The sequence below is a fragment of the Zingiber officinale genome, chromosome 10B, assembly GCF_018446385.1.
Source record: "Zingiber officinale cultivar Zhangliang chromosome 10B, Zo_v1.1, whole genome shotgun sequence".
NCBI classification, from domain to species: domain Eukaryota; kingdom Viridiplantae; phylum Streptophyta; class Magnoliopsida; order Zingiberales; family Zingiberaceae; genus Zingiber; species Zingiber officinale.
Genome location: NC_056005.1, coordinates 3,515,853 through 3,533,987, shown reverse-complemented (window position 1 = coordinate 3,533,987; position 18,135 = coordinate 3,515,853). Strand labels below are relative to the sequence as shown.

Below are 18,135 nucleotides of genomic sequence, written 5' to 3'. Positions count from 1 at the left end.
AATAGATTGCCGAGATGGATGAAGATAGCTGCTCTAAGATTTCCCCTAAAGGAGAAAACTCTCTCCCAAGGAAGGGGGTGGAGCCTCTTGGTCCAAAATGAGTCAAGCAAAGATTTGCCTGATCCTTTTATTCATCCCCCAAACTTTCCACCTCCCCCAAACTTTCTAGATCTACCCCATTTGTGGGGCTTTGCCAAAACTAATTTTTCACTCCTTAGATACAATTTTCTTGGGTTGGAACCTAAAGTAAAGTTGTAAATCTTGAAATTATCTAAATTTTGATAGATCGCACGGCCCATAACTCCAACCGAATCAAAAGTTATAGCTATTTTATTTTTGATCCACAATGTAATCCAGAATTCAACACGATCGTGCCGTGATTAGTTTTGGATATGCTATCTCACACGATCATACTTTTTAGCATGGTCTGGCTATATGGAAGGATTTTGACTCTGTTTTAGTATTATTTTGATCTTGATTTCATCTGAGGAACACGGCCATGTCACGGGACACAGTCAAAGTTTGTTTCTTTATAAATAATTCCCTTTTGAAAGTCTTTCGAAAGCCTTTTTCTTCTTATATGCTTCGTGTGTTCGGATGAGACTCGATGATGAGGTATGGTTAGTTCATGTTGAGCCTTTTTCCGTTCCATTTTCCATCTTTCTTAGCCGTAGGAGCACACCCATGTCATGGTACACGATCATAGCGTGCACCTTGCTCCAACTTTAGTTCTAAGAGATTTATGCTCCATTTTTGCTTCAAAAACATGTCTTATTAATGAAAACAAGTGAAGAGTAGTTCTCTAAATTAAAAGAGTAAAATTAACAAAATCACATAGAATATGATATATGAATGTAAATCATGTTCATAAAATATAACAAGATATATGCTAAATGATGTTTAAAAATAGACATAATTTACACACATCATTACTGTCTATTTGCAAGAACGAGATTGCCAAGATATACTAGAAGGTGCTCCAACATAGGCAACACTGGTGTAGCCAGTGCTAGGTTGCATTGTGCTCCAACCCAATGCAACCCAACTATTTTTAGGTTAATACGCCCAGTGCAGGCTAGCAATTTTAGGGTTTAGAGTTAATATATTGAGCATAGTGCGGCCCTCCAAATGTTGATGACTACCAATCGCATTGTTCTCCAGCATAAGTAACTGACTTCTTGTATTCTCCAACAATAATACAATCAGTGGTGAGTCAAACCGCCTCTAGTTATTTAGTCCAGGACAGTTGAAGATCCTGACTATGCCATTGATAGGCAACCTACCCTATCTTTAATTGGGAAAGCAATAAAAGAGCAAGCATCAAAATTTGGAAGGGGCATACCATGATCTTCCAAGTATATTAGAGACAAGACTGTAGAGGTTAAGAGGGTGTGAAACATTTTCCCCAGTGTATAACTTCATTCAGTGATCGTACATCTATACATCCCTCTGAATAGGATTCAAATGGGCAGTGCATTTGCTCTCTCTTCTTTTCTTGCTCGTTCGTGACCATAGAATACATTAACTGCGGTCTTGGACAAACAACTAGCTTGCTAGCTAAGGTTAAACCTTTTAATCAGCTGGCCGATGCATGCTAATCATGATCCATTGTAATTAGCCGTTCCTCGGTCGAGCAAGCCAAAGTGAGCTGAGTGCACGAAGCCGATGAAAATATTCAGCCATGGCTAACAAGCATCGGGCCATCTGCCTCGTCGTCAAGATTTGGTGAAGCCGGTGAAGTGTCTGCTGCCTCAAGCTATCTGCCTGCACAAAACATTCACTGATCATGCCAAGGTTTAATGGCTAATCAGCTATTGAGGATCTATTTCTTAGTAAGATCATGTGCTTGACTAATTAAGTTACAAACATGAAAATCTTGACTTTGTGGAAAGAATCATGAATGTTCAAACTTGTAATTGGATTTTGTTGACTAATGCATTGACAGAATTGGCTACTTTGGACCACAAAATTGTTTATGAAACTTCCCTCTTTTTGGTCAATTACAATAATATAGTAAGAATTGCTGTTGGTGAACTACCTCACTAGTATTATTTTCCTAATGTGTCATCTGATCAACAAACTAGTTCATAATTAATAACTTGAATATCCATGCATAACAAACTAAAATTGTTTAACATTGATAATCAGCTGGAACAAACGGTTGCTTAAGGTTTATTTGACCACCTACCCCTTGATAATAAGTGCCCTAGCTTGATTAGTTTTCTGAATTATGTGTTCATTATTAATCTGATGCTTAATGTGTAAACAAAAATATTAATGGTAGATCACAATTAGCTTACTTGTCGAACGAAGCCTTCTAAAGTGGTGAGCTTGTTCATGGCGATGGCCATGTGGGTCATGTAATTAGCCATGTCGGAAGGGCAGTTGAATGCGTCGGAGGTGATGGTTTCCGAGAGAGATTGATTAAGGGCTTCAAGGCCTTGACTCAATGCTTCCTCTGCCTCCTGCATCGACTGCTGCACGCCACACACTGACAGTATCTGCTGCTCCGTCAATGGGTCGATGTGGCTCAAGAGAATCTAAACAAGCATTCGAATATGAGTTCTAAAGTTACAACCATCAATTTCCTGATTCTTAGGCCGTTAATTTTTCATATGAAAAGGGTAAATGTTAAAGAACACGAGATTAATTATTAGGTGTAATTCGTCACTGTATCAACCTCCAGAGTTACTAAAAACTAATCAATCAATCAAGAATGTTTATAGAAAAGTAATCCTTTCAAGACATATATCCTTGCTGAATTGCAATGAGCCTCTCGCTAGCTCTAATGTTCTTGAAATTATGATCCCCCACCAAGTAAAGTAGTTCACCCGAAAAATTGATAAACTAACAGTCAATGGCTAGAGATTAATAATTTAATTAATTGTACATAACCTAAACAATTAACTAGGTGATCGCATCAGTTAAAAATAAATGAATGTTATGTGTACCTTTTGCTAGCTTCGTTAAACAATTAATGACCACTATCTATTTGAACAACTTTATATTATTATATTTCAAGTGTTTTATTTTTGTTAGGTTGGAATTAGTTCAGAGTGGTTGAGGGATCATCAAAGTGATATAGCTAGCCAGCCAGTATAGTTACTTCTGTGTTTAATTAAGCCAGGTTCATCCGAAGCATCAAGCTAAGAATTAACGAAGAGGACCTTGATGAGCTCGGAGGGGCGGAAGCCGCCCATCCACATGAAGCAACGCTCGGCGGGGGTCATCCACATGCCGGAGATGAGGTGGAAGACGTCCGACTTGATCACCATGTTCTTGAGGTGCAGCATCTGATCGTAATGCGCCATGCAGCTCTCCACATACATCAGCAGCTCGTTCTCCTGCAAATGCTCCTGAACCGCCGCTCGGAGCTCGCATGTTAGTCGATGGTGCTCCTCAAGCCACTTCGTGTACTCCATATCAAACATGGCCTCTTCTACATAAAAAGCAGGCTAATTAATAATTATATATACCTCAATTAATAACATATATGATTAATGACACTATTGCACAGTACCTGAGATTAACCCATTAAGACCGGTGGGATTGCCTTGATGCCCAAGAATACCTCCACCACCAAGTAATAAACCCTGCATGCATTAACTAATTACATATGAATTATAGACTTCACACAAATGCTTGCGTAGTTCATGCAGAAGAAAATTATGAAGGAGCCTTTACGGTGCAACGCATCTTTCACAGCATTGGATATATCGGAACAAATTTAAGGAAAATCATAAGGAGCCATTAATCAACTAACAGCACCAAGAGATCCATTCGGCTCCTATCCAATAGCTGTGTGAAAAAGATTTTCACGAAAAACGCCGGCCATAAAGATCCCATCATTGTAATTTTAATTTATTGGCTCGTGTATACAAGAGTAACTGCTACCTGTGCTCTTGTTCTGTGAAGCTCATGTTCAAGCTGAGTGAGCTTAATTCTACTTGTCTCTAGTTGTTGAATGTAAGCCTGTAAAAGTGATAGAGAATTATATATTAAATTGCATGAACTAGATAGACTTCTGTAAATGAATAGTTAGTTATCCTTTTAATTGCTTCATATATAGATATATAAATGCCTTGTTACGCACCTTCTTCCTAAGTCGGCTCTTCCTGGCTGCCTCCCTATTCTGAGCAAGCCTTCTCAGTATCTGCCCGCAAATAAATCAAACACATTGTTAGATCATACAAAGTTTCTATTTTTTTTTTCCTGAGAAAAATAAAAATGTAGATAAATTCACCTTAGGGTCTGATGACTTGGGACCTTCAATTCCCTTTCTTTTCCCTTCCTTCTAAACATGCAGTCCATGTACAAGTAATTAATTACTAGCATTAGATTGATAAATTATTAAAAACATGGTATGTATGTGTGTAAAGGGAGAAAGAGAGGTTCACTTTAACGAGTTGTGCTTTGCCATCCTTTTCTGGGGGATCTCTTTTAACGTTGCTGAATTCCATGGCTTTCTCCGAGTTCTTAGAACCACTGTTTGCAGAAGAGGTCAAGCTTATTCCATCCTACAAGGATAGTAGATGAATAAGCTACTCCCGTACAAGTCACAGCAACCACCCAAGAATAAAATAAGAGCAACAAAAACGGATGAAGAGCATCCAGATCCCTTGGGTTGGTAGTCCCAGTACCTTTATCGTCGGTTCCACATGCATGGGCTGAGAAGGAAAAATGTCGAGAGTCTCTGCAAACAAGAGCCTCTGCAAGCATTAAATTCCCTGAAGGTGCAGCATAAAACCACCACACAGTAGAAGACTAAACAACTCTTCTTAAGGAATTAAAGGGCATACCCTTTTGATTTCGCAGACATGCTCATTACATAAAAAAGAAAATTTTCACAGAGAAGAGAGAGAAAGCAAGAGCGCAATGAGCCATCGGCCAAGCTTGACTCTGCCCGGGAAGAAATGAAATCGAAACATAAGAAAAAAGAGAGTGAAAAAGTACTTGTTTTCCAGGCCATCCAGTACAAAAAATTTCAACGTAATCATAGTAGTTGGTTACAAGTCACAGTCGACAACCAAATACAAAGAAGTTAAGATTTTTTTTTCCAAAAAGAAAAGTGTAGAAAATCAAGTTTTCATCATGGACTCGATTTCAGAATATTACTTTGTCAGATTTCAACTCCTATCGGCCAAAATATGGTCAAAAAAAGTACAACATGATCTGCTAACTATGATTCTCATCGCCCCAGAAAACTCCAGTAAAGAATCTCTAATTCTTCCGGTCTGATATGGATATCTCAGATAATTAACTATCATACTATACAATTAACTAAATCAATTTGTAAGACTCACGTCTGTGTTCTTGAGCTGATGTTTGGTTATCCTGCTGACCATCCAAATACATGAATAAAGCTTGATCCAACTCTCCTAGATCATAAGATCCGATCTCTAGCTTGCTTTCCCTCCTGTATTATAACGGAGCAAATTAAAATGAACTTTCCAAAAAGCAAAACATGAGATTGATTAAGAGCAAATGAAGAAAGCATATAAACTTCGATTTCCTTCACACGAAAACTTGTACTTAATTCTAATATTGACATCTACTTTTATCTAACCAACCAACATGAAAAGGAATTCATTTTAATCAAGAAGGAAAAAAAAAAAAAGGAGAGGAGGATTTAGATGTGCAGCAACACGATCGAGCATCGATTACATATTGAAACTCGCTTGCATCTGAGCGGTGGAAGAAAGAGAAGGATGTAGCATGGCTAAGGAGATTTGATGCTGCTGCTGATGCTGAGCATGGCCGGAGCCGCCGTCGTTTTCCATCATCGGAACTAGCTCTACTCGACCTTATAGCCGATCTAAACCGGCCATGAATGGCGCAATCGATCTCGCACTCTACTCTACTCACTCGCCGCCTCTCCGCTCTCCAAACGCCTCCACCAACGCTCTTCTGCTCTTTCTCCTCGACTTTTACTGCGACGACGGCTCCTTCTAATGTTTACAGTGTGCGACAAGAAGCGAGGAGGAGGAGAATAGGTGGGCCGGTTAGGTAACCGCAATAACAGAACCGGCAAAAGGGGGCAAGAAACAGCGACGTCGGACGCTTGAAAGCTACCTGGCGTGGTGGATACCGCTTCCCATGCGGTGAGCTGAATGCCGCTGGAATGGTTTCACCCATGACTGACAATTTTGCCCTTTCAATATATTTCTGGACAAATTTAATTATTTTTTTCACCATTATTAACTTCAGGGAAATTACAATTTTGTTTAAATGAAATGGAAAATGCTATCGATCGGAGACCAAAATGATCAAACTGATTTTAAAAAACAAATAATAATAAGTGACCAATTGAAATTTTCTAAATTATAAAATATAATTAATTATCATAACTTTATTTGAGCAATATACCCTTGCATATATATACCCGACCAGTTTAACATGCATGAGTTTGACCATTTACATTAGACCTTTAAAACCAAGACCATAAGAATTGGACATTTGAAATTGTCTAAATTATGAAATAGAATTTATTGTTTTATATATCTTTGTTAGACTAAATTACATCCCGACCAATTCAACTATTCAACATTGATGAGTTTGACATATAATTTCAGCTCTATAATTATTCAAAAGATAATTTTATTTGCTTAGTTGGTGATGCTTGCATGAAATAGGATGACAATCTATCTATATTTCAGTTTAATATCTTGTATCATGCTATCATCTATGTTTTTTTTTTCAAAGATAAAAGTCGATGGTATTTCTCATTTGATTATTACTGTATATATTTTTTAATCTAGGTATCATTTCAAATCTATTAATTTGGGAGGTGATCGATCTCCTATAAAATTTTTTATCGGTCATCAAAATAACATGACTAATCTCCTATAAAAATTTTTATCGATCATCAAAATAAGTCAGAAAGTACTAATAAAGACTCATCCAAATAGGGGTGGGCATAATTCAGTTCAAACCAGAAAAACCGATCGAACCAAAAATTTTCAATTTTTTTTTGTTCGGTTTTTTCGGTGTTTCGGCCGGTTTCAATTTAAGTTTTTTAAATTTCGGTTATTCGGTTCGGTTTACGATTTTGACTCCCAAAAAACCAAAAAAATCGAACCAACCGTATTATACTTAAAACATTATTTTTTGGATATTGGATCATACAAGTAGATTAGTTTCTAATCATTTATAATATAATAGCATAATCAAATTATATATTTATATTTATTTATTGTTATAATTATTTTAATAAATTGATACTTTGTCTTTGTCTCTAAACTAACATTTGTAGTAACATAAAATCAATTTTAATTCATTGTATAAACCGTATATAATCGACCGTATAAATCGGACCTTATTACAATAAAAACCGGACCGAACCGTAATAAAATAGTTTAGTTTTGGATAAAAATCTTTAAAACCGAAATCGAAAAAATAAAATCGTAATAGGATAAAACCGGACCAAACCGGCCGATGCACACCCCTACATCCAAATGATCAATATCTTCTCACTAGAAAAAAAAATTCTATAATATATCATAACTAAAATTTAAATCTTAAATTCTTTAATTATCGGAGCACCTAACTATCACTTCTTACCCGGGATAACTATTACTACTTGGAAAATGTGTAAGTGGCCTTAATTTATTTGACACAATTTTATTTTATTTTTAATTTGTTATTTTGCGCATTTGATCAAGCAATCAAACAATGTGAAATAAAGATAAACTATTTATAAGCAACCTTGACCACGCAAAGCTTAGAGTTGACCTCCCAAATAAATTAGAGGAGTCTAATTGTTCGACTATTCACCTTTAATAAATTTAAAAATATAAAAACGTAACCAATGCCTTTTTTTCCTCTCAATTTTACAAAATTCTAAAACCACACATTGACTAATACAAGTGGCATCTAGTGAAAAGAGACCTCCATACAATCTGACTTGTGCGTAACAATAATTTCCATATATGTAGATATTATCCTATGGATTCGTCGGCACTCAGCGCTTCTGAAATTGATCCAGCCATCCGTGTACAAACTGCTCCAAGCGTCTGGATTTTTTTCAGTATTTTGATTTTATTTATTTTTTTATTTTAAGATATATTATATGTATTTAAGGTTTAAAATTTTAAGATTTAAAAATTGGATTATAATGAGTGTGACTTAATATTAAACTTCCTTTTGAATTATAGTATTTAAAATTAAAAATTTCATATATTCATAGGGATATTATATGTTTTTAGAATTTAAATTTTAAGATTTAAGGGTTGGATTATAATGGACTTAAGCTAATAAAATTTTCTCTCTAAGGGCAGAGTTTCCTCTTGAATTATAGTATTCAAGATAAAAAATTTTAATTGCTCATGGAATATAACAAATGTATTTAGAAGGTTTTGATTTAAAATTTAAAGGATTTTTATTTTTTAAATAAAAAAGAAAAGAAGAATTAAAGTGTTTGGATCAATAAAAAAAATAAAAATAAAATAAAAAAGAATTGAGACACCTAAATTATTTCCAGACGTCTCGACTGACTTGTCACGGACCATTCCAAAGAATAGATACATATCTTTATCCTGCATATTTTTAAGCGCTCTTTACATGTCTGAATACCCATCTGAGCGCTCTGACTCAAAAAAAATGAGTCGAGGTGCCCGCGCCCACATCCAAGTGCCTGGACATGTGAAAGCCACCCAGGAGTGTGCAAAATAAGAATGTACAAGATATCAAACCCATATATATATATATATATATATATATATATATATATATTTTGTTGTTCAATTTTTTAGATGGTTACCAATACAGTCTTAAACGAGTTAAGTCGCTCAGAGCTAATCCTCAAGAGCTAATCGAGTGTTGGTTAAAAAAAAAATCATTAAATTTGTTCAATTAAATTAACGAGTTGAGATCGAACTTAAAAATATTATTGGGTCGAGACCAAATTTAACAATATTTGATTCCTCAATTCACGAACATATCTAGTACATATTAAAGGAGTTTAAATTAAACTAGTTTAATTTTTAAATAAGTTATTTTTAAATCGAGCTTCAACTAAACATTTTGACTTTTAAATAAGTTATTTTAAAATCGAGCTCGAGCCGTGCATATGAGCTATTTAATTTTATTATAAACCAAGCAAACCGAGCTAAGCTCAAACCCCTTGCTATTCAGTTCGACATAATTCGATTACACCCTTAGTTACCATTTGATTCTAATGCATATTATAGTTTAGATTCATAGCCGCCATAGTTGGATTGTTGTGCCCAAGTGTGATTTATAATAGGTATCATAATTTAATTAAATATTAATATTTAATTTTGTTATATATTGACATAATAGTTAAAGTTAACAATCATACTTTAGTTATATATGTACTCTAATTTAGTTATAATAGATGTCAAGTGCTATAATTTATTTAGTAAGAAACAATGCAGAAGCCAGTTATGAAGATGCATTGAAACAAAGGGCCAACCACATTCTGATTATTTTCAGCATACTTGGGATTACAATGAACTAAAAAGGAAGGGAAACATACCTAAATAAGTCTTGTCGGAAACCAAGTCAATCAGAAACTATACTAACAAGCATCTGAAACCAACAATGCGCGAATTATCGCCGGCTAAATACCATCAGCTTAGACCTATGCTTCATTTATTATCACTTCTCTAGCAAGATATTCTAGGTCAAGACTTGATTCAGCACTGACTTCAATCAATCTCTTATGTCCCTGAATAGTTCTTTCAATACATTTCAGTAAATTGGCATGCCAATGTGGCCATGATTGATTGAGATGGTCATGCAGGCGATCAATATGATCTGTACATTGTTCAGCTACATGAAAAACACCTGCTTTAGCAGCTCCAGGATTAAAATATAATACGTGAAAAACAAGAGGGAAGCACTGCAACAAAAGAGACCCCATATCACCTGCTTTAACAGCTACGTTATTTTCTCTTGAGAACTACCTGGTCTATGCCAAAGGTTGAGAAAGGTGACAAATCCAGCCTGGTTGTGTTGCTGTTTCCCAGGCTGTTATAACTGAATCTGAACCTTGTACCTATCAAGGAAGATAAAGAAATGAAATGCTTATAAACAAGTACCACTCTAAAAGGCAAGTTACTATCCAAGTTTTCATGCTCGTCTTCAACAATACCATCTGATGTCTCGCATTGATACTTGAATCTTCAAACTATTGCGAAGAGCAATTAACACGTGATCTTAAATTTTTAGAGCTAATAATTTTTCATAAGACTAGACTTAATTGAAACATGTTCACTATAAGTTTTCCAACTTTCTATTTCTTTTTGTCAATTCTTGAACAGCAATTGTCATAGCATTATTTGTGCAAGAAATTTTGGGAGGGAGAGTAAGACAGGTTTTAATTTTAGTACTTTGAAACAAAAAACAAGGAATAAAAATCACAGGGACAAAAATATACGAAGGAAAAGAATAGATCTAACATTCAAATGCTCCTAGCGTTCCAGTAATTCAAAATTAGTATCATAATAATTTAGACAACAGGCACAACTGATGATATAAACATCAAGGTGGTGTGGACCAACCAAGATAGAATGCCATATTTATAGTCAGCTAGTGCACATTATTCTTCCTAGGCACACAAGATGGATAGGCCCAGAACTGCGAAGAGATGTTGCAAGCTTACCCTGTAAAAGAAGTTTTTGGAGAGGTGGAGAAAATGCATCAGGAAAAACTGCTTATGAAATGGCAAATTGCATAAAGAAAAGTACTTATGTTCCCAAATACGGCAATAGTTCATCGTCTTTCCACAAATCTGCATCCTGCAATATGTCTCCAAAATCGATCAGGCTTAGACTATTGAGCCCACTAAAATCTAATGGTGAAGCAAAAGCATCTGGTCTTATGCACAACTGTTCATCTAGGAATAGAGGTCTGCCTCCGTTGATCATATGCTGATTGAGATTTGGTGCCGTCACATGCTCATAAGAATAATTCTCAACAGGATTAATGTTTCTATCAGTCCTCATTCCTTGACTATTAACAGACATTAGTTTCTGCTGCTCACAGTTGGGCCCAATATCAATTGAAATAGCATTGCGCGATACATTATTGCCAACATCAGGGTACAGGAGTGGCTGCCCACCAATGTACATGTTTTCTGCACAAATATTACGTGGAGGGTTGCACATAAAATTGCAAATCCCAGGCTCTGCAATAAGATATCGGCTTTGGGGAACTTCCTCTTGATGCATTGAACTTGTATCGACACAAGCCTCCAGTTGCATATTTTGTGCATGATGAGCCACTGGCATCATGTTTGTGCTATTCGTGTTTGGAATGTGATTTCCCATATCACCAGATCTTTGCTCATTCAAAGTTACAAGCATTTTCTTGTCAGCAGCTGCAACAGCTTTGCTTTGTCTTTTTCTCTTTGGCCGTTCAATAACTTGCTCCTTGCCTTGATGAAGTTGATGAGGCATTTCAGTTGGACTAACTTCCCTCGAAATATGTGTTACATTGTCAATTCCATCATCTTTGGATGAAGTAAATCCATGAACATCTTCCAGATTATCAACATCGAATTCATCACTAAAACTGTTTGTCACCTCCCTCCGATCTCCAGGGCCACTATTTTGAGTTACATCTGACAAACCGTTATCACTGCTGAGCTGATTGACCAACAATTCTTCTTTATCCAGAACTCCTAACCAGATGGTGCTCTCTTTGGCACTCATCTTATCCTGCAAGCATTTTGACTTCCTCACATGTGTTTTGATCTTTCCAATATTAGGAGACATGTGTTTTATCACACCTGTTAGTACCCCAGCCTTCCATATTTTCTTCAGATCATGTGGCTTTTTGTATGGGGGGGCTTGACCCTCAGATAAGCCCAAACCTACCCACCAGTCTTCATTGCCAGAGGGCCACCAAGGCGGCGGAACACCCTTCTCCAAGGGGTATTTGCGTTGCGGAGGATCACAATGTTGCATCAATGAGGATAGAAGAGATCCCAGTGTGGCATCTTGTAGATCCATCAGACTTTGATGATTTTTGCCCCCAAATTTCTGTGCGGCTGCAAAGTTTTCAGCCTGATATTTGGCTATGGCAGCAGGCCCATTCTTATCAAACTTCACCTTTTCCTTCCACCATGCTCTTATGTTGTCTGAAGCACCACTTACAGGCTTACCCTTCTCAGGAATGATTCCATAGACAAATCCACGGACATTACACACTTCCATCAACTTCAACATGTACTTGAGAATGCCATCTTGCGCTCTCGCCATTTTCTTTCTCAGAGCCTGGTTAGATATATGCTTTGGCTTAGACTCCCCAGAAGTTGTCCGCTGAGCAAACAGCTTTTCCCGTTCCTTAATTCTCTTTAGTTTAATTTTATCTTTCCACATTCTTCTTGCCAACTCTTCTGCTTCAATCTCTTCATCGCTAACATCATTCTCATTGAGATTGTCACACTGGACACCATCCACTTCAAAATCTGAAGCATCGCCTACTAAGTCCTGTGCTACTATTGCCAGATGATCCATAATATGCGCGACCTGTAGACAAAAAATTGCTTTTTATCCACTCCTAAATTGTCATTGATTCTCTCACTAGTACTAAGAAGATTTAAATACTTGGAAAATGAAGGCAACATAATAATCTTGTTTTGTGTATTTGACAAAAGACCATGATTTATCCCGACAAAAATGAGAAGAAAAAAAAAAGAGAGTAGAGGTTTGCATAAACAAACAATGAAAAGCACATGTTCATCTATAAGAGTCCTTGTAAACCCCTCAAAATCAATTTACAAACAATTATGAATAATAGATAAACAAACTTATGCATGTCAAATGACAGCCAAAGCAAAACGATCACCAAGCGGTCAATCCAGGTCGATCCAAGACTCATCATGATCCCCACAAACCCTCTTTCCATTGAGTAGAATCTGAATTCCGTTGAAAAGCTATCTTTTCAAGGCTCCCAGATCCCACCCAATCCCCAGCCAGTGAGAACAATATCTCAACAAACATTGATTCACCGATTTAATCACACTCCAATGAATCGCAAAGATTGAAGCAAAACAATACCTTTTAGATTTCTCTCTGGTGAAAACCTATGAATTTTCCCACCTCACGCGCCTAACCAAGAGGAATCATTTGCTCTGCTGTAAAAACGAAAACCCCAAGCTTTCCTATCGGATTAGCAAAACCACCCCTTGTTATCTCGATCAATCATTTCCCTGGAACTCAAATCACCTGCTCAACAATCCAGTCCAGAGAAGATTATACATAAAAATTGATTTTTTTTTTTTTTTGAAATGATCACCGATCAAACCGTTTCGGTCTGGGAATTAGAGTTTGACGCCGCTTCGTCATCGTCGTCCTCGTCCTCCTTTTTAGGTCATAGATGGTTACAAGAGGAAAGGCCGGCGACGACGAGGCTTGGATTTGTAGGGTGGAAACCCGAATCAACGAGGGTAAGTGGGTAGGATCTAATTGGATTTGGTGCAACCAATTGTACACGATTTGCCCCTGGTTCAACAAGTTCATTGGATTCGGATCCCACTCAGCAGAATCTTGAATTACACCCATAACTTACCGGTCCTTTTATTGGTGGAAAAGAGGGGCATCATGCGGTAACGCTGTAGCGCTTACGAATCACACACAGAGCATAATAATGACATACTTAGCAAACTGAGAACATCATCACCCAAGTTTTTAACGCTAATTTTTAAACAAAATTAGCATCAGCACAATATTACTGCTCCTTTAAAGCAACATAAAGATCCAACTTTGGAAATGAAGCACTTAATGGTTCATGGAAGTTTGGCTGCACGCATAATTTCGAGCCTTCAAGCAATTAATGGTTCATGGTTCATTTAAGCAAGCCATGGCACGGTCACATTCTAAAGAGACCAATGCGTGCTTGGGCCTGACTGTTCATACGCCCTGCTGGAACCATGGTCGAGGCACTGATCGTTTTCGTGCAAGCCAAACTCCAGCTGACTGGAGAAATGAGCATTGCTAGAACCAGTTGCTCCTGCTAATCCCATTTCATGCTGCATCTCGTGCGAAGTGGTCCAATCTCCTTGGCCTCTGAACCCCCATGAGCTGGCCGGGCGATTGCTGACGATGACTGAATGAGACACCGGGGAACCGGCAAAGTTGCTGCTTGCAGGCACTGCTGGAGGAGGATTGTTGATGGAGGTTCTATTCCATGTGTGAGTTGACAGAAGAGAGAGAGCACAGCTGGAGTCTGAGACTCCTGTAAGGCAATCGCCAGGCAGAATTTCCATGGGAATGCTGAACGCGCCTGAAGGAGAATGAGATCCTTGGAAGCATGGATGCGTGTCATGCAGAGCGGGTGCGAGGGGCGGAGCATCGACTCCGCGCCACTCGTTGGCGGCCACCAGGCCAGTCGGCCCAGTCCTCGCAGTGCTTGAAAAGCTTGGATAGCTGAAATCCACCATAAAGCTTCTGAATCTCCCAGGTTCTGTGTAGCAAACCACATTGCCATCGCAGTCAATGGAGCACAAAGAAAGATAACTAGCAAAGTAAATGCAGCTTGACGAGATGCAGCTAACCCTGCACAGATGATGCAAGACGGCTATAGCGCGACGCAAAAGGCCCAAGAGGTGGCTTCCTCCGGCGCTCATTATGTCCTGCAAGGCGTCTGCGGCAGCTGCGCTTCCCTTGGTCAAATTCAGATAGCTGATGAAACCTGTGGTTATGTATGGATCCCAACAACAAAATAAGGAAGGATTTCCGGATTAAGCGAGCAATATAAGATACAAATTTCAAAAGAACTTATTAAAAGTCCAGGGAAGCTACAAATCTAACTTATTAACTTCTCTGACTATGGAATCTACTAATCATCTTTGAGTATGTTGATACCACCATAATCTGGTCATGATACAATGTCAAATGCATATAAACACACCAAATTCTATCATAATGTTTAATCGAGGAATGAACCTTAACTTGGTGTGCCTTTCATACTGCTAAGGATATGAACTGAATTACAAATACCAAACATCTCTAAACAAGGTTTTAGAAAGTGTATTCAGGTAATGTGTACAAAAATGTGTCTGTTTGTGCACAAGTAACTCATCGTGTACAAGGAAACTTGATCGTTATTATTGCTTTGACCAAACATTATTGATCTCACGATTTTCTTCAACGTACAATGATATTTGGCTCCAAAGTGATTACTCGGTATTGCTCCGCACCGAGCACTCTTAACTTTGGAGTTCTTATGAGAAACCCAACCACTTATGCTAAAAGATGTCTCATTACCGACATAGTTAATCCATTTAAGGAAAGTTACAATCATTACAAGTCACACTTTTCCAACTTCAGTGTCTTTCCCACTCTTCACTAGCAGAATTGCTTCCACTAGTTCATCCTTGATCTACACACCTAGTAGAAGGGTCATTCTCTAATACTAAATTATGGCACGCTATATATTCAACAACAACCAAGGTATTACTTGTTGTTTTGATTGATTTCTCCAACTATTAGTCTCAGTTTTTTCGTTTAGTTGGAATCCTACTAAACGACATTTTGTTATTAAGAACAAATATTTAATTCATCTAAGCCAAATTACACTCATGACATCGTCTATCTTTTCCCACTTCAATGTATTTTTGATACATTCATGCCACCTACATCCAAGAAGTATGGTGCCAAAACTTGTCTAAGCTATTCGCCAGGTTTCAAACCCCGTCTAAGCTATTCGCCCTATCAGTTACTCCCCACCCTGATTAGGTTGTGGTTACATGTTTTGTAATAGAAATAACATATTTATAATGAAACTAACTTATAACATTGACCGATAAAAAATAATGGAAAGCATGGCAGCGTAAAGAGCATACAAACAAATGCATTTTTATGTAGGCCTGTAACCAGTTTAAGCTAATACCTTTCAAAACAATGGTTCTATTCAACCATACATCAAGAAGGTTACTAGTTGCTCAAGTTGAAAAGGGGTTCCAATTGAACAATTACATTAAGAATCAGTTTAAGATCGTTTACTTCATTCCCAAAACAAATAAATTTCTGCTGAAAGAAAGAAGTTTCAGAACAAGCCTGTAAAATAAACAAACATCCTACAGAAAGTAGCATATGCACATTCTTGAACTATGAGGGAAACATTAAAAAACAACAGAAACAGAAATACAAATTCAAATGTGAAATCAAAATTAACCACCCAACGATACATAAGCTAACAATAACACAACTAGTCCCAGATCTAATTAAACAAGGCAGCACTCAAGCAGAAGCAAGCAAACTTCCCTACACATTACCAACAAAAGGCTCTCGTCTCTCTTTCACCCCCAAACATGTAGAAGCAGATTCAGAAACGAAAACCTATCAAAAAACAAGTAAAAGTATCAAAAGCATAACCTGCTACACTGCTGACAGAACCTCTGCTCCAAGCCTGCAACGATCACCTTGGGAGCCTTGGAATGCATCCCACAAACTTTATGCCTACAGTAATAAGTCTTAGCCCCGGTCAGATCGGCATTGCACCCCTCCACCTGGCACCTTGGTGGCTGAGGCTGCGCCGCCGCCTTACCTTTCCTAGACGGAGGGAGCGCCGCCATTGCCTTGGCCGGAGCCAGCCGTGGCTTGGAGGAGCTCCCGCTACCTCCACCGCCACCATCCTCAAAGTAAATCTTTTGCCCAAACGTGAGGCCACTGAGAGCGTCCCCAGAGCTGCTTGAGGCCCCGGAGGGCTTGAGAGAGCTTGAATCCATCTCTTGGCTGTTGCAGCTCCCTCTACAACTCATCCATGGCTCAAGGCCAGAGGAGGACCACAGCAAGTGGGAGTCGGCTTCTTGAAACTTGGGAGAGCGTGTGTAAAAGCAGTAAAGAGGAGGAAGGGTGGGTCTTTATGTCTTTCTGCTGGCTCGTAAAGCCATCATGGCCATGTTGAGCTATTTGCAGTATAAAATATATCATATATAATACCATCCGAGAGGACACAAAAGTAGCACGACAGATACAGAAGTAGAGAGGGAGCAAGACTGGGAAGATCATAAGCGTACAGTTAGCAAAGTCTTTTCTTTTTTTTTTTCCCCTTGCATCAGACTACAACTAGAGATTGAGAAGGAGCAAGAACAACAACATCATCAACAATTGGACATTCTCAAATCTCAATCGGTTAAAAGGAGGCATAGTTTCTGAGATATGAGTTCTGTACAAATGTCTTGGAAAGGTAACTTTTGTAGGTCATCGTGCAGTTGCTTTGGTAAGCTACCAAGGAGTGCACTAGTGCAGTTTTGCCTTTTTGCGCTGAGGATCTCACTGTAAGAGAATCTTTCTGCAAAATCATGAGGGCCCTCAGAGACTCACCAGAACTGGCGACTCTTGCATTGAAATAAATGAAAGGGTTTGAAGATACCGATGAAAGTGAAAGTGAAAGTAAAAGTAAAAGTGAAAATGATAATGAAAAAATCTCAAGCATCAGATTTTATTTTTTTCTATCTCTCTGCCTTGAATTACAGAAATTAGTAGAATATTTGCATTTGCATGTGTCAGGTGGAACCGTTTGTGCAGTATGTTTTTGGAAATTACTCAACTATTCTTTATTCTACCTTCACTAATCCATAATCAATTTCATCCCATGAAAAAATTTATTGATTATCAAGATAAATTTATAAATTTGAAAGTGCAAACGTAGAGATGATCCCACTAAAATTTTTCATTGGCAATCAAGTAAATCCGTCAGAGTTACAAATTGATTCATGAATATCTCAATAATCATGTTTGAATAAGACAACTTGATAATCTAATATAAATCATTTAGGTCAATTTTTTCTTATATATTTTCAATCAATTGACGTAAACTTTCAACTCAAAAATTTGAATGCTCTACTTGCACACTCACACTCACCCTGTGGTATAACGTCCTTGTCAAAGTGACATTTTGGACCATTTAACTAAAAACGCTTTTTTTTCCCCACATGAAAATGCTATAAACCTTTTTAATATTAGTTTCTAGACAAAATGAGATTTCTTGAGACATTTTGGTCTCTCCATTTTCAACTCAAAAACATCATCCCATCTAAGAATATGTTTGATATAATTTTATTTTTGCTAAAATGTTTTATTATAAATAATAGGTTTTGGCTATACAAAAATGCTTTCATGATTATTGTCAACTTGAAAAAAAAATAAAAATAAAAATAAAGCT

At 37.5% G+C, this 18,135-nt stretch overlaps 3 protein-coding genes across 9 annotated transcripts; all 3 read right to left on the bottom strand.

Moving 5' to 3' along the window:
- Nucleotides 1–962: 962 nt before the first annotated feature.
- On the bottom strand, nucleotides 963–5,956 carry LOC122028530 (bZIP transcription factor TGA10-like). Of its 5 annotated transcripts, none has more exons than XM_042587373.1 (11): nucleotides 5,665–5,956; nucleotides 5,304–5,416; nucleotides 4,641–4,709; nucleotides 4,398–4,517; nucleotides 4,244–4,294; nucleotides 4,094–4,153; nucleotides 3,895–3,972; nucleotides 3,521–3,593; nucleotides 3,168–3,439; nucleotides 2,301–2,540; nucleotides 963–1,764 (listed from the first exon to the last, which is right to left on the bottom strand). In XM_042587373.1, exons 2-11 carry the CDS (start codon nucleotides 5,343–5,345, stop codon nucleotides 1,615–1,617), a joined length of 1,155 nt encoding a protein of 384 aa, XP_042443307.1. In that variant the 5' UTR covers nucleotides 5,346–5,416; nucleotides 5,665–5,956; the 3' UTR covers nucleotides 963–1,614. The 5 variants fall into 5 exon arrangements, with proteins under 5 accessions (XP_042443307.1, XP_042443308.1, XP_042443306.1 ...); XM_042587372.1 differs by having other exon boundaries at nucleotides 965–1,764; nucleotides 3,168–3,436; nucleotides 4,641–4,693; XM_042587371.1 differs by having other exon boundaries at nucleotides 966–1,764; nucleotides 4,244–4,291; nucleotides 4,641–4,693.
- Nucleotides 5,957–9,403: 3,447 nt separating this feature from the next.
- On the bottom strand, nucleotides 9,404–13,450 carry LOC122028843 (ETHYLENE INSENSITIVE 3-like 3 protein). 3 transcript variants are annotated; one of them, XR_006124975.1, is made up of 6 exons: nucleotides 13,273–13,450; nucleotides 13,026–13,193; nucleotides 10,710–12,494; nucleotides 10,524–10,625; nucleotides 9,889–10,018; nucleotides 9,404–9,807 (listed from the first exon to the last, which is right to left on the bottom strand). XR_006124975.1 is itself a non-coding variant. In XM_042587768.1 (4 exons), exon 3 carries the CDS (start codon nucleotides 12,480–12,482, stop codon nucleotides 10,710–10,712), a length of 1,773 nt encoding a protein of 590 aa, XP_042443702.1. In that variant the 5' UTR covers nucleotides 12,483–12,494; nucleotides 13,026–13,193; nucleotides 13,273–13,450; the 3' UTR covers nucleotides 10,048–10,625. The 3 variants fall into 3 exon arrangements, 2 of the variants coding, with proteins under 2 accessions (XP_042443702.1, XP_042443701.1); XM_042587768.1 differs by lacking the exons at nucleotides 9,404–9,807; nucleotides 9,889–10,018 and having other exon boundaries at nucleotides 10,048–10,625; XM_042587767.1 differs by lacking the exons at nucleotides 9,404–9,807; nucleotides 9,889–10,018; nucleotides 10,524–10,625 and having other exon boundaries at nucleotides 10,652–12,494.
- A 178-nt stretch (nucleotides 13,451–13,628) lies between these two features.
- Nucleotides 13,629–16,829, bottom strand: LOC122028844 (squamosa promoter-binding-like protein 14). Its single transcript, XM_042587769.1, has 3 exons — nucleotides 16,344–16,829; nucleotides 14,522–14,658; nucleotides 13,629–14,430 (listed from the first exon to the last, which is right to left on the bottom strand). Exons 1-3 carry the CDS (start codon nucleotides 16,727–16,729, stop codon nucleotides 13,844–13,846), a joined length of 1,110 nt encoding a protein of 369 aa, XP_042443703.1. The 5' UTR covers nucleotides 16,730–16,829; the 3' UTR covers nucleotides 13,629–13,843.
- Nucleotides 16,830–18,135: the final 1,306 nt, after the last annotated feature.